This window comes from Bufo bufo, chromosome 7, assembly GCF_905171765.1.
Source record: "Bufo bufo chromosome 7, aBufBuf1.1, whole genome shotgun sequence".
Taxonomy (NCBI): Eukaryota; Metazoa; Chordata; class Amphibia; order Anura; family Bufonidae; genus Bufo; species Bufo bufo.
In genome coordinates this window covers 181,963,493-181,978,089 of record NC_053395.1, presented here as the reverse complement: position 1 = coordinate 181,978,089, position 14,597 = coordinate 181,963,493, and the positions used below count along the sequence as shown (strand labels likewise).

General features: G+C 45.1%; 1 protein-coding gene across 1 annotated transcript in view; it reads left to right on the top strand.

The window, feature by feature from the left end:
• Positions 1 to 14,597, top strand: part of MTX2 (metaxin 2) — a 77,308-nt gene that overhangs the window by 50,025 nt on the left and 12,686 nt on the right. The window contains exons 5-8 of the mRNA XM_040439966.1: positions 4,606 to 4,682; positions 7,430 to 7,522; positions 12,812 to 12,850; positions 13,195 to 13,320. Of these exons, the coding sequence (XP_040295900.1) occupies positions 4,606 to 4,682; positions 7,430 to 7,522; positions 12,812 to 12,850; positions 13,195 to 13,320 (335 nt within the window). The remainder of the gene's footprint in view (positions 1 to 4,605; positions 4,683 to 7,429; positions 7,523 to 12,811; positions 12,851 to 13,194; positions 13,321 to 14,597) is intronic.

The following is a 14,597-nucleotide window of genomic DNA, read 5'->3' as shown; positions in this document are numbered from 1 at the left end:
TATTGAAATTTATACATGTTTCCGTTTTTTGCGGATCCGCAAAAAAACGGACCGAAAATCGGGATTCAGAAAAATACTGACGTGTGAATGTAGCCTTACTACGTAAACCACAAAAAATGGCATTTTATTTTTAATGCAGCTCTGTGCGGTAGGTAGCCATGTACAGCTACTGTAGGTAGATTTGACTGTAGGAAGGTAGATTTAGGAGTCTGGGAATTAAGTTACTCAATAGGATTCAAAGCAAAGGATGACTCAAGAGCTTCTATTCACTGGTGGTCTTTGATCAGCCATACTTGTTTGTCATTTTAAGTTGCTCCTTAGCAGAAGATGACCAATGCCACATTCTTAGCATGTACTGAGATAAGTGGTCTTCAGAAAAGCATCTGTTTTTGTCCTGGTGGAGCGTAATTGATATGAATGAAGATAAAAGGGGTAGGCCATCAATATCATATCTGGTTGGGGGTGGGGGCAACTCTTGGGACCCCCCTTCCCGATCATCTGTTTGAAGGAGCCACAGAGGAGCCCTGCAGCCTTATCAGTGTTTACCTGGGTCGGCAAGCTCCAGCACTTCAGATGTTGTAAAACTACAACTCCCAGGATGCACAATTGCCAGGTTGTTCTTGGAACTCCCATAGAAGTGAATAGAGCATGCTGGGAGTTGAAGTTTAGCAGTATCCAGAGTACAGGAGGTTGGTGATCCCTGGTGTACATAGTAGCAGCTTCCTCCCGATCACTTGGTAGTTGGACCCCCCAATGATCTGATATTGGACCATGTCCTGAGGATAGTTAAAGGGGTTTTCTGAGAGTTTTGTACAGATGACCTGTTTTCTGGATAGGTCATCAGTATCTGATCGCTGGGGGTCCGACACCGGGGACCCCTGCCGATCAGCTATTTGAGAAGGCACTGGTGCTTGCAGTAGTACCGCGGCTCTCTCTCTCTGCTCACCAAGCACAGCGCCGTCCATTGCAACTCCACCCTATTCACTTAAATGGGACTGAGCTGCGTCTAGGCCACGTGACCGGTAAACATGACGTCGTGTAGCCTACGCAAGGCTGGAGAAGACTGCCGCGCTACTGAGAGCGTCGGTACCTTCTCAAACAGCTGATTGGCGGGGGTCCCGGGTGTTGGGGCCTCACCGATCAGATACTGATGACCTATCTAGAGGATAGGTCATCAGTAGCAAACTCTCAGTAAACCCATTTTAATATTGTAAAGCCGTAATTTGAAGGGGTTGTCCCATCAGAATAACATCGCTCCATTTGCCTTGTTAGGACATCCCCGTCTATGAACCAGTGTGACTCTCGCTCTGGTAGACTCGGGCCATCCATGTACTGCATTACGCTGGCAGTCATTTAGGTGACTAAATTATACCCACCAGATTCTTCCCCTGTAAAAAAATGCAGTTCACCAGGGGGTTCAGGAGCCTATTAAAGGAGTTATCGGTGAGGACAGTCCCAACCGGTGGCTCCCCAGCTGATAAAAAAAACTACAACCCCCAGTATCCCCTGATAGCTGCATGAATTGCTTAGAACTTATTTTCAAGTGCCTCTCACCCAGAAGCTTCACGATAAGTGCGAAGGAGAAGGCGTGGAGTTATAAATCCCGGCCAGAATGACTCCCTGGCAGCTCTGTGACGGCTCACAATTCAGACATTTTGGTTGAGGTTGGGAGTGGTTGTTCCTCCCTCTATAACACTCAGTTCACACCTGAGCGTTTTACAGCACGTTCCTACGCGCTGTAAAACGCACAACAAGGAGAAACCAATGCTTCCCTATGGGAATGGTTCTCACCTGGGCGTTTTACAGCGCGTACGATGGCGCTGTAAAACGCCCGACGCTCAAACAAGTACTTGAGCGTTTTTTTGGGCGTTTGTCGCGCGTTCCCGTACATAGACTTTCGGGAACGCGCGACACTGTGTGTTCGCTGGTCTCTGTATGCGCGCTTGTAAACGCCCGTACAATCGCGCATACAGAGCGCTCCTTTCAGAACGCTCAGGTGTGAACCCGCGGTAAAGCAAGGACCGTTAATAATATTGACTCCACATTGGCTGTCAATATTCTGCCCTTGTGAGCCTGGTCTGTGCATGAGAAGGAAAACCCAAAACCTAACTCCTCCATCAGTTCTAAGCAGCAGAATCTGTGGTTTCTTACTTGGTAGATAAGGAGGAGAGCCAATCAATTCATGTGCCACAAATGTCATTGCTGAGGCACAAGGCACAAAGTACCTCATTCCCCAAACTGATGTCACTGACGGTCTGCAATAAGATAAATGTGGACTGGTTAATCCTATTTTCATCATGCATTTTTGGAGCTTTGCAGTGATGAATGCATGTATGTTACCTCCGCTCAAGTGGATTTCTTTATGTCCCGTCTCATGTGTTTTCTTGGCCTTTTCCAGCGTCTTTGGCGTCAGGATTGTTTGTTGCATCACGATAAAATCAAACGCCAAAGATCGTCGCCCACTTTTTTTTGGCCTATACAATGTATTTTAGATACGCTATGCGCCTTCCTTCAAGTAGAAGAATGTATGGGCGGTTACAAATGTTGAATATGGATGCCAGAATATGAAAAGATCTGTCCAGAAGCAACACGGCAGTACAGTGTGAATGAAACCTTTGACTCCTCGCAGTTCAAAAAGCCCTTCATTCCTTTTGTAATACACTCAGAGTATGGATGCAGATGAGGTCTTTGTTGGTTCCATGCACCTCATCCATTACCCTTAGGCTGACTGTGAGCAAGAGAAGAGGGAATCTGTTGAAAAGGACCATGACAGAGCCTGCTGTTAGCATGAACTCTGTGTGAACCAGGTCTAACAGCAGGTTTCCTGCATGTGCTTGAGGGGAACATTTGGTGAAGAACACTCGAAAACCTCTAAGTATCATGTGAAGCCACAGGGAACTACACATTTTTCTAGCTGCTTCGTATGGTAATCCTTCCTCCCCTAGCTGTGAAATCATTGTACTCCTGTGGTAGAGGAAGAAAACTTATCTCGGAGTAAAGTTTTCTACCAAGAGCCTCCACTCGATCACTACTGCAATATATGTAATAGACCATAGACATTTCATGTGGTGGCTGTCTTGGATCTGCCAGGAATGTTCTCTTCTCAAAGCTTCTTGTATGTCCACATGGTCTTCTTCTTCTTTTTTTCTTCAGATTGCAGAGGTTTATGTGGCTAGTTTAGTAAGCAGCACCACCAAAAACAATAAATTCCCAGCAGATACGTGTACCCACATAGCTGTACTGACTAGACATCACCTTCTCAGAATGAAGCTACTACAGCCACACGTCTGGCCTTTTTAATCCCTGGTGTCCAGCTGATTTCACTAGAGAAACTTTGTACGGCCACTCAAATAGTATTACGTAGCAGCCACTCAGATGACTGGCCGGCTATGTAATACATTGACGCTTTGAGCCCACCAGAATAGGATCCACTTGTTCTAGTAGGTTCTACTTTTAGCACAAGCAGGTGTTCACCTTCAGTGATGTCAATATTCCCCGATAGGGCTGGCCATACTCATTAGGTATTTGTCACATTTATGGTGACTGCTTAATTCCCACATTGTATGATATGACAGTGGAGACCAGAGTGAGACAGCTTAAAGCTAAGTGGTGGCAATGTGTCTGGCAGCTGTATATCACCCTCATTCAGCAAAGAGAAAGAGTTTTTGGAGTCAGGGGACCGAACATCTTGGCCGAATGACTTTTTTAGGTCTGCAGTTTTCTCACACATATGGACAACCTGAGTCTCTGCTTACAGCAGTGTCATGGCTTTCACGTATAGTAGTAGAAGCATTGAAGGTGTGACCGATCTTTGGTACAACTCCTACAAACAGTGACTTATGGATCCCTTTGGGTTGTAATGGTGTCCTTCAGGGTTCTGTCAAGGGTTCCATAATTTTGACTGGTAAATCTCTCTAGTAATGCCGTGATACTTTACTCTGTACCCTGTTGCCTGATTATTAGCAGATTTTCTATCAAAGGTGTAACCACATAAACAACACAGTATAGGTGATACACGTATAACCACTGGAGGTCTGACCACTGAGACCCCACCGATCATGAGGACAAGGGTCTCTGAGTCTCCTATGTGAATGAAGTAGTACTAGTGCATGCATGGACACCACTCCACTCACTGTCTATGGGACTGCTGAGCACGGTGCTTGGTTATCCCTGTCAGTCCCATAGACAGTGAATGGAGCTGTGGTCACACATGCCCACTTGTGATCCATTTACATGGAATTTGTGATCGGTTAGTGTCCCAACATTCTGCCCTCCAGCGATCATACATATGTCACCCATCTCTTTCTGTTAAAAAGGTGATAAATGTTAATGGGAAGACCCCTTTATATTATGAGTGACAGCCCTTCATGGGAGATGTACTGGTAGGATGTGACCCAGCTTTCCCAGAAGCACATATAACCAAGACTAAAAAGAAATGTAAAGAAAAGTGATTCTTTTTGTACACTGCTGAATTTGTACTTTTTCACTTTAAAATGCCCAAAAAGTTTTCCCCTTATATTCCCCGGCTTAGGCATGTCTCCTATATAGGTCTCTGGTTGGCGATTTTAGTTTTGACACTTGTGTTAATCCTTTTTTGTTCTCCAGGTAAAGTGCCTTTTATTCATGTTGGGAATCAAGTGATTTCTGAACTGGGACCAATAGTTCAATTTGTAAAAGCCAAGGTAAGAATCAGAACAGAAGACCTGAAACTACTGGATCAGTATTGTTCTAGTTATTAAACGGACTAAAGTCTGACTTGTACTCTTTTGCTGTCACTTGCTGTGTTATCAGCCCCTCTAGGCAGGGTCTGAGTATATGTAGTGATACAAAATGGCATAACTGAAAACGGTGCTTGTCATGCACATTCCAAAAAATCTAAGCTGTCAATTTTCATGGGATTGACCAACCATCTTATATATGGGGATGAGGGAGAGAATGATTGAGCATGTTGGACTTTAACGTACCTGATCCTTTGTTCAGACTAGAGATAAGTGCTGCATAAAGGCCCCTGTACATGGGCTGATGATCAGGGCACTTATTGCGAATGAAGCCTAGGAATTCTTGTTCATGTTGTTCAACCTGTGACGAGGAGCCGCCGATCACTCGATGAACAAGCAAACTAACTAGTTCATCACGTGAAAGCATCATTGAGGTGGACACAAAAATCATTGTTTCTGGGCAGCGGTAGGACCTGTGTAAACATGGATCTGCTGCGCATGTGTATGAGGACGAGTGATACCAGTCGCAATTGGCAGAGTTGATTCCTGCCTCCACCCCGATCAGGCAGTAATTGGGAACAAACCGAACGCTTGGTTCCCGATCATTACATGGACAGAGGCCTTTAGAAGTGTGGCAGCGGCTTCCAGAAGTGGCTTGCCTCCCTCATCCTTTTGGAATAATGATGCACGTTTGGTCGATCCTCGCATTCACGTTGATGGTGGCATTGAGAGACATGCAGTAGTTAACCAAATAACTTTTTGACTGACGTGACCCTCATCTTTATGGAGTATGTGTTTATTCCTTTGGTGTGGATTCACATTGAGTAGGTAACTGCTATCAACCAGAGGTCCTTTTTAGAAGGGCAGATTTCTGTCCCTAACGACTACGAGCACCCATCGATAATATAGGAAGTTTATCCAAGCTCAATGATCAGAATGACGCATGATCACACATGAATGATCGTTTCTGTGGTCGTTAATTCACATTTCTGGTAACATCTACCCTGTTTACAGGTGGCGATCTGGTGCCAACTAATGATGATTTTTTATCTGCACTTAAAGGATGTGAAGGTTTGTCGATTGACACCGTCCTTTCCAAAGAGCAATGATTGGGATCAAGCGATCGTTTACCCAATCATCTGCCTGTGTGAAAGGTCCTTTTTGTTGGTCACCCCTTTTACCAGCAGCGATCTGATAACTCTTCAGAGCTGCATGGATCTCGCCTTCCCCACTGCTTCCCTGCCGGTGCTGCAGACAGAAGCTGTCATGATGCACAGTGGAACACATTCTCTAAAGAGTCCTCAGGATACCATAAACAGCACTTACACTCTTTTTAATGGCAGCTGCAGGCATGCTGGGATTGATTTGAAGTGTTTAAAGGATATGCCATCAATATCACGTCTGGGACCTGCTCCTATCTAGAGTACGGGGCACCTGAAGTGAAATTTGCGCACACTGCACAAGGGTGGCCTCCTCTCCATTCACCGCTATGAGAGTGCCTGAAATAGCTGAGTCAGCGCTCATCTATTTTCAGAACTCCCATAGCCGTGAACAGAGGGTGGCTGCTCTCTGCTCACTTTGAGAGCCCCGTTCTGGAGATAGGTGTGGGACCCGCTTCTATTGGAAATTGATTGCATATCCTAGCAGTATGCCATCTGGGTCCCAGATGGGAATACGCCTTTAAGCCATGAAGGGTTGTTATCATCTGTAAAAAGGGTGATATTCAGAATAGTCCCAGTACATTGCTAATAATGCAGTTCCTTAATACATTCTTCTAAGGGCTCGTTCACACGACCGTGCCGTTTTTTGAGGTCCGTTTTTTGAGGTCCGTGTGCCTTCCGCAATTTGCGGAACGGAACAGGAGGCCTATTATAGAAATGCCTATTCTTGTCCGCAAAACAGACAAGAATAGGACACAACTCAAAAGTTTTGTGGGGCCATGGAACAGAGCAACGCATGCGGACAGCACACAGAGTGCTGTCCGCATCTTTTGCGGACCCGTTGAAATGAATGGTTCCGTATACGGACCGTATGCAGAACGCAGAAAACGGCCTGTATACGGAACGCAAAATACGTTTGTGTAAACGACCTCTGAGTGACATCAAACTGGGGCCCTCCATTAAAGAGAACTTCTGGGGTAGCTTTAAAGAGGTCCTGTCAACTTTCCTGATGTGTGTTTTAGTCATGACTTGCATTCCTAGCAAAATAATTTTATAACTCTATGTTGTGTCGTTCCTCTATTATTCGTATTAGAAGTTTATGGATTTCCAACTCTTTATCATCCCTCTTGTCAAAGTGATGCCACTGGCAGCACTTATTGGACAGTTCAGGGACCCCATCCCCAACTTTTAGCTTGGTAACACCCAGTCGGCAATTTTAGTAATAAACTTCTAGTAGTAATGCTGGAGAAACGGCATGAAAAATAGGAAACGGTCCACAATTTCACGTGAATACAATTATTTACAGGTCAGAAGAGGCCATTGTAAGGGCGGATATGGAGTGGAGGCACATGCTAACCAGCTCTTTGTACATAAGCAATTATTAATCTGCCCTGTGTCTTACAGAAAATGTTATTGATCTGATTGTTGCCGTTCTTCATCTGGTATTGTCCAAGTTTTAATTTCATCTTCTTGTTCTATCTGCAAAAAAATTTACAAAAATACGTCCATGTAAGACTTGGCGCTAACACTTGTTTGTCTCCCCCCACATAGGGCCATTCACTTAGTGACGGCTTAGATGAAGTCCAGAAGGCAGAGATGAAGGCGTACATGGAACTTGTTAATAATATGCTTCTGACAGCAGAGGTACGGTATGTTACGGTATTGCAGCACTGGGACTGTAGCGAAGGCAGGGCGTAGTGTGCGCTCTTCAAATGCTGGAGATATAAAATAATTTCTGCTTTCCTAACAAACCATAGCAACCGATTCAATTCCTGCCTTCATTTTTCAGCAGTAGGTTTGACAGTAATCTGGCAGCCATGTCCCTCGGCAGTACGATTGGAACAGTTTTTTTTTTTTTTGAGTGAGACCCAATGTTAAAGTGACTGTCCAGTCAGAAGCTCAGAATTGATATGTAATTCAGTACCTTCAGGAGATGATTACTTGCCACTTATTTTCCTCAGATCTTGTTCCTTGCCTGCCTGTTACCTCCGCTTCACTAGGGTAGAGCTATGATCTAGGACTATGGTTTGAACCGGTCTTCTGGCCAAAGGTCCTAAATGCTACGTATATCTAACCTCTGGAAGGAAGAGGCTATAAGCAATACTTACCCTTTGCAGTGCTGCCATTTCCTCAGTCTTCGTTACAGTCACATGACCTATTCTTCTGGGATTCCGGTGCTTCTGGGGCAATCCCGTCCGGAAGCATTCTTCTGTCTTCCTGGCTTCAGCAGTAAACGGAGCGTCATCCCTGATATCACCATCAACTGCAGCCAGGAAGACTTTGGTAGGGCCAGCATTTCTTCCCGATGCCTGTGCAGTAGGATAATTGTACTGCGCATACTCCGGCTGCTTTATAGCCGTGACCATGCCAAAGATGGACATGTCAGTTTTTGCCGCAGTTGCAGCTATAAAAGCCTGTTGCACACCTCGGCAGACAGTATCAAACATGAAGATTTGACACAGGAACAGAAGGCTTTATCGCATATGATAGACTTAGATATAGAGGCCTAGCCGACAGTATTAGACGTGACAGGCTTAGATATACAGCACAAAAGACCGTATCCTACAAGATAGGCTTAGATACACAGCTCAGCAGGCAGTATCGCACACGGCTATGTTTCCCAGTGGGCTGATGCCCAGGGGACCACCTGAGCCCTCCTCATGGCCACCGGCTGAATATGTAATGATCTCATGCTCAGTATTAATGCTAGGAACATCTGGTACAGCCGCAGGAGTCCTCCTAAATTCAGCTGCATCGCTGCCTTTTGGGCTGTGAGTCAGTCGAATGCCGCAGCAGGTGCGGAAGTATGTTGTGCTACACTGTGGTATTTGGTTATACTGGGGCGGTATTTTGTGCTGCACCACAGTAATGCCTGCCCCTTCCTACTTGTGTTTCCCTTCTTTCTGTCAATTTGGTCCCACCTACAACACGTGGACCCTTTCAGGTTTTTTCCAGGGCCACTTTAAGCTCCCAGTCTGCTCTGCATGACAGAATTAGATACAGATATGCTTTGATGTTCTGGCTGATTCATGCTGTTTAGTGCACTCTGGAGATGGTGAGGGAAGAGCCTTTAGACTTCATTGATGTCATCCAGCAGTGCACATAAGGATAATAGCAGGATTCATGTTTGGGTGTGCTAACATGGCCAGAAAAGTGTAGTGGATGTGATTACTGCAGACTGAACGGTGTGGCAGGCTGGGTTTGGTTAGAAAAAAAAAAAGAAGCAGAAAACTGAAGTAAACAGGAAGTGTGGGATGTAAACAGTCCTGCAAAGCTGCTCTGATGCCCGGACAAGGGGGAATGAAAGCACAGGCATGTAAAATGGGTATTGGGGGATATATATACATTATGAAGGGTGTTAGGAGCACATAATTTTTATTTATTTATTTTGGGACGGGAGAAACTCTTTAATTACAGTGCCTATACAGAATCTGAAAAAGTCTGAAACACGCCTCCTGTGTCGTCATTGGTTCAGGCTGCTGGTCTCTCCCTTCCCTTGCAGTTCAGCCTCCTATGATTGGCTGCAGTGTATAAACGCAAGTCTATCACAGTTTCATCAGAAAGTCAGAGATCATCTCTCCATGCGGAAGGATAATAAAGTAGGCTATTAAACCACCAGTGATAGAAAGATGATTGTCAGTTCATTTCTGCACATTTGCTGTGGGAAATGAGCTGTGCGCTTTAGAAAGGAGGAGCCTGGAGGGTCACTTTAATTCAGTTGTTAATATTTTGTTATGAGCATTCTGTTAAACCAATCGGCTATAATGGAGAAAACTGTGCAGATGCTTGTCTCTTTCCTGCTTTTCCTGTCATTTGTGACTGCCACTGCCTAGCATCTACTGTACATCTAGGACAAGGGACTTCCAAGAGGTATGAACCCCCCATGGGAGACATAAACGTGGGTATCGGAGTGCTGAGATCCCCACAATCGGCTTCATTTCACAATGCTCTTTTAAACCCTACCAGACATCTGCCATTTAGGTATGGTGGAAGTCAGGTCTAGAAGTATGGCGCCCGCACAGAAGCTGTTTTACATAGCAAACACCCGAAGGCAATGTACGTGATTGGCGATAACACTGATCAGTAACATTTAATCTAGGGATCGACCGATATAGATTTTTTAGGGCCGATACCGATAATTTGTGAACTTTCAGGCCGATAGCCGATAATTTATACCGGTATTCTGGGAATTTTCATTTTTGAAAAAAAAAAACATTTCCTACACAAATCTGCTGAAAATTAATGTTTATTGTTAACGTGTATTTTTTATTTTTTTTGTAAATCTTTCTTTTTCATTTATACTTAATATTATTATTTTTTTTACTAACTTTTAGCCCCCTTAGGGACTAGAACCCTTGTCCAATTCACCCTGATAGATCTCTATCAGGGTGAATAGGAGCTCACACTGTCCATGCTGCTCTGTGCTTTGTGCACACAGCAGCATGGAGCTGAACATGGCAGCCAGGGGTTCAGTAGCATCCTGGCTGCCATGGTAACCGATCAGAGCCCCAGGATTACACAGCTGGGGCTCCGATCTGAGGAGCAGGGGAGAGGGGATCCTGTGGCCACTGCCACCAATGATTAATACTGGGGGGGGGGGCTTGGGTGGGAGGCGCACTGCGCCACCAATGTTTTTAATACTGGGGTGGGGGGGGGCGCACTGCGCCACCAACGTTTTTAATACTGGGATGGGGGTGGGGGGCGCACTGCGCCACCAATGATTAATACTGGGGGGCTTGGGGGGGGGGCGCACTGCGCCACCAATGAAGAGAAATCTTTCATTAATTCATATACAGGAGGCGGGAGCTGGCTGCAGAATCACATAGCCGGCTCCCAACCTCTATGAGCAGTAGCTGCGATCCGCGGCACCTAAGGGGTTAACTACCGCAGATCTCAGCTACCGCTCATAGAGGTCGGGAGACGGCTATGTGATTCTGCAGCCAGCTCCCGCCTCCTGTATATGAATTAATAAAAGACTTATCTTCATTGGTGGAACGGTGGCCACAGCCCCTCCCCTTCTTTTGTCCTCTGTCCTCTAATTGGCGGCAGCAGCAGCACGGGGGGGGGGGGGGGGGGGAGACACTGCTTCCTTCTCCCCTGTGCTGCTGAGGGAATACGGAGAGCAGCGCGTTCTGTGTTCCCAATACGTTATCGGTATATCGGCAAAATAGATGCCGATACGATACCTGTCAAAATCCTGAATATCGGCCGATAACCGAACTGTGACCACTGCATCTGAGCGGTGAAACTCCAGGAGCGATGTGCTTCCAGGACTTATACAGTTCCTCTACTGTGAGATTGTGGGAACTGTTTGGTTGCTACAGCAGCCTCGGCACTCTGAAGGATCCGAGGCCTGCTACAGCAATGTTCCCATGGAACCCTACTTGTGGCAGTTTTTTTTTTTTTATTATTATCCTGAAGATAGATAATCAATATATGATCAGATTGGGGGGGGGGGGGGGGCAGATCAGTATGTGGTGGACCTAACTGATTATTGTAGCGCTGCTCCCATTGAAGTGAATAGGGGCAGTGCTGCAATTACAAGCGTAGTGGGCGGAGCTGTTTAGCTGGCGCTGACTTCCGATGACAAAGCTACTGCACAACAGCTAATAGGCAGGATCATGGGTGTACAGCATTAATACGCCTAGTTTTTAGCATGTTTACACACTTCCCCTTTAAGGTTGTTGTCCCTTCCCATTCTTGAGGGTATGGGGTTAAAGTGTGAGCAAAGTGGAGCTGGGTGTGGGCTCTTATAGTACTTGGTCTGGGATCCTGAGTTTAGTGAGACTTCAGCTTCTTGTGGAGCTGGAGTTATGCTGCCATCCTGGACTTTGCCACCTGTCCAGTTTGAGAGCCACCTTGTTGGACATAGATTGTCATCCCTTATGTATCCTCCTTTTTCCCTACCTTACCTGTGTTGATGTTTGGTGTGGGTTTATGTTCAGGGTGTGGTGTACGTCTTGTTGTAGTTTCATTTCTGCTCTTTTGGCGTTGTTTGTCCGGCATGTACGCAAGGCGTTTCCCTGTGTGTTGTGCCTCTGGTGAGGGGGCTCCTGGGATCCTCGGAGGGGGAAACGAGTTGACCAGCTGCCTGCAGAAGTGGGCTCCAGGGTTTCCCAGAGGGGGAACCACTAGTCAGTAGCAGTTGTTGTTTCATCCAGTTGTTGTGGCAGGTAAGTGCTGTTGTTCCAGTGTGTGTTGTTTGCGCTGGGTGCTTACCTGCCAATCTGGTTTATGCTATTGTCTGCTCCTTTCTTGTTGCTAGGCCTGCTGGAGACTCCGGTTCATCCGTGTCGTGGATGAACAGGTCGTCTCCTAGCCCTGACATTATTACCAGGGATCTGTACGGTTAGTAGGGCCCGAGATTCCGGGTATGAGCCCCCCCACCATTAGGGTTCGCTCATACAGTTAGGAGGTCAGGGCTAGGATTTAGGGATGTCAGAAGGTGACCTGCTCCCTTTATTCCTGTTTCCAGGCCTAGTGGCATATCTCGCCAACTTACATTGTACGGTGTGGAGTTTTCCACCCACTCCCCACAGTGACAGAATGTATGCTCTTCTGGCTACAAGACTTTTTTTATCTGGAATTCCTGGCCACTGATCTCTGGATTATAGGACTTTCACAGTATATGTGCACACATCAGAAACATACAATCATTCCTTTCCTTTGGGAGTATACCTGCCCTCATTTTGATATGAAACTTTAGATATTTTCCTAAATCCTGTGATATATGAGTAGAAGTGCAGGTTGAGCAGACAGACACACAGGTATTATTATGTATGATGTATGTATGTATTATGTATGTGCAGTGGTTTCTAAAATTGGTTCATATTTGGAAGACACACACAACCCCCTTTTCATGTACATGCCCGTGCCCCCTCTTGGTTTGGTTCTTTATACATTGTTTTTTTTATATCATTTATTTCCTTGCAGTTGTACATTCAGTGGTGTGATGAAGCTACACTAGAGGAGGTGAGTGACTCTGAAGCATTTATCTTGGTTAAATTTTAATGAGAAAACACTTTTGCTCACAATTGTCGGTCCCTTCTCATAAATGAAACATTGAGGTTTTATACCATTAGTTGATACAATGTATTTTTTCTGCTGGCACATACATTTTGCAATACGTCTGGCAAATTTTAATATAGCTGTTAGCTATTTTTGATATATTTATAAGTAGTAATGTTTAGAGAGAAAGATTTCCTGCTGCAAGCAATGCATTTCTATGGGAAAAAAAATATTTGCTTTTGAAAATAAAGACCATGTCGTAGAAGTGTTTTCATCCGAAAAGCATTGTGGGTTCTCTCTCTGTTCAGATAACGCTGCCTCGGTACAGCTCGCCGTACTCCTGGCCCCTCAACAGTATCCTAGTGCTTCAAAAGAAATGGGAAATTAAAAGAAAAATGAAAGCTATCGGCTGGGGCGGAAAGAAACTGGAACAGGTCAGTAGGTCTATACCTTAGGGGGTAAAAAGTGTTTTATATTTTATACTATTTTTGTTATTGCAAACTAATAATGTGCTTAAAGGGAACCTGTCACCAGCGACCTCCCTATTAAACTTTTGCATGAACACATGGCTGTGGTTCACCTGTTTTAAAGGATAACTGTCATATTTATTTTTGTTTGCTAGTTTATTACAGCTAGGCATGTATACTTGAGTTAGTCTGTCAATGATTGTCAAAAGATCTGTAATTACCTTATAATAACAGCCCTGTTATTATTACCTTATAATAACATTCATTAATGTCCCCTGTCCCTTTCCACTGCTCCCTTAAAAGACCGTTGCTATGGCTCATCTGTCTCCGGCTGAGAAGACGGAGGGGCGGTCCTTCACACTGATGCCTGCATTAGGCTTCAGAGTGAGGAGGCGGGTCTCTCAGTAATCCAATCCGATTGGCTGGCAGGGAGCTGCTGGCTACAGCAAGTGTGTATGGGAAGTGAGGGAAAGCAGTTTTGGCCTCAGAGAACTGGCAGAGGAGCCATCTTGAGAAGGTCCTCACATTGTAAATGTTTAAACAGCCGTAACAAAAGAGAAAACTCAAGGCAAACAGTGGTATGTGAAGAAACTAAAGATTGCTTTATGCATAATGTTGCTGCAGCAGTAGCATATGCTAAAATTGATTATATATATTTTTTTCTGAAAACATGACAGTTACCCTTTAAACGCAGTTTTTCTTTTGTTGATCCGAAGCTCCGTTCCTAGTTTATGATACTTTTTCTTAATATGCAAATTAGACCTTTGGTGCAATGAGGGCATCACCATTGTTCTTGTTGCACCCAAGCTCCACTGATTTCTGTGGTCAGTCCCTCCCTCTCTGCTTTGCCACTGCCTGGCCCTGTCAATCAAAACAGCCAGGGAGGGACTGGCCGCAGAAATGAGTGGAGCTTGGCTGCAACAAGAGCAATGGTGACGCCCCCATTGCTTCAAAGGTCTAATTTGTGTATTTTAGAAAAAGTACCATAAACCAGGAATGGAGCCTCGGATCAACAAAAGAAATACAGGGTTTTAATCAGGTGACCCACTGCCGTGTGTATATGCAAACAATTTAAGATGGAGCTTAAAGTTATGCCATACCTGTTACCGTCAGGAAGTTATTTCACCTTCATTCATTAAATTCCAAGTAAAGTCATGTATGACTATTCTTCCCATTCAAATCAATATTCAGTGGAGACACCTAAGGTCTACCTGTGGGCTTTAAAGGGGTTTTCCGGGACTTAG